The sequence below is a fragment of the Poecilia latipinna genome, unplaced genomic scaffold (assembly GCF_001443285.1).
Source record: "Poecilia latipinna isolate Pla-1442-1.1 unplaced genomic scaffold, P_latipinna-1.0 Scaffold2526, whole genome shotgun sequence".
Classification (NCBI taxonomy): domain Eukaryota; kingdom Metazoa; phylum Chordata; class Actinopteri; order Cyprinodontiformes; family Poeciliidae; genus Poecilia; species Poecilia latipinna.
In genome coordinates, this window is record NW_015115142.1 from 145,239 (window position 1) to 146,459 (window position 1,221).

The window sequence follows — 1,221 nt, forward strand, 5'->3', positions numbered from 1 at the left end:
CCGTGAGAAACGTCTTCGCCAAGGCTAGGGACGATGCCGCCTCAAAGAAGCTGTGGGAGATCAGCGAGAGGTTCTGTGGCATCTAAAGTGCGTTTTATTGCTCTTTAATGTTGTTCAAATAAAATCTATTATTTCGTAAAGAGTATAAATATGCTGTTATCAACCTGCTCCTTGTAAGATATCTTGTTGGTCTCAATGTTTAATTTACAATTCTTGGGGCCTATCATGCTGGCAAATCACAGAATTCACTCTTTTGTATAAGAGCAAAGTTGAACGCCTGAGTTTGTTAGAACATGGATACATAAGAGAACATCAACGAAAATGGGTCCACCCATTTTCAACAAAGAAAATGGGTGGACCCATTTTCTTTGTTGAAAGAAAATGGGTCAAAGTTTACACAGCAATTTAAGCAGCTAAAGGGAGACAAGTATGAAATTAATTTAAATCTGTCACATTTTGCAACTATTATCTGCACATGTGCACACTGCTGAATGAGCCTTGTATTGTTAAGAGAACATATAGAAAACATACTTTTTCTATAGGGACTTCTGACCTTGGAAGAGTAGAGATAAATGCTTTGGATCAACCTGGAGTTAGATTTGTTTCACAATTATTCAATCAAAAAAATAATAAATAAATAAATAAATCATGTCAAACAAAAAAATTAGTATTCAATCAAAAAAAAAAAAAATTCAAACAAATAAAATCTTAACTTTTTGAGGGTGACTAAAATTAAATCTGTTATGAAAAAACTGTTCAGTTAATGCCACTCGACAGAGGTGCGCTGGTTAACGAATATTACACAAGCCTAGTTTATGAACTTTACCTAGTGCTAACATTAGCTAGCACAATATGCTACCGGGGATCACGGCAGACAAAATATGTGACTGTCGTCATAAGTTGAGTAAGATTTCTTCTTTGAAACAGGGTGGACACTTTAGAAGCTGCTAAACGGTGTAATTTTGTGAAGATTACTTACCATCACATTCTGTGTCCCGTCACCGAAGCCCTGCAGTTCGGGACGGAGTTCTGAGATCTCAGGGAGTCATCCGCTTTAGTCAGCGCTAACCAATCGGAACACGTCTTACATCGCTCGTCCTTAAGCCCCGCCCAGAATGTTCATGTAAGCTTCCCCAAAGCAAATAAAGTTGTATAAGCAAGAAAACGAGTTCAACCAAAAATAAAAAAGTTTCAATCAAAAAAGAGACTCAATCAAAAAAG

At 36.9% G+C, this 1,221-nt stretch overlaps 1 protein-coding gene across 1 annotated transcript in view; it reads left to right on the top strand.

Moving 5' to 3' along the window:
- Positions 1 to 165, top strand: part of LOC106938174 (dehydrogenase/reductase SDR family member 13-like) — an 8,560-nt gene extending 8,395 nt beyond the window's left edge. Inside the window, exon 6 of the mRNA XM_015020057.1 lies at positions 1 to 165. Coding sequence (XP_014875543.1) covers positions 1 to 86 — 86 coding nt within the window. The 3' untranslated portion in view covers positions 87 to 165.
- The last annotated feature ends 1,056 nt before the right edge of the window (positions 166 to 1,221 follow it).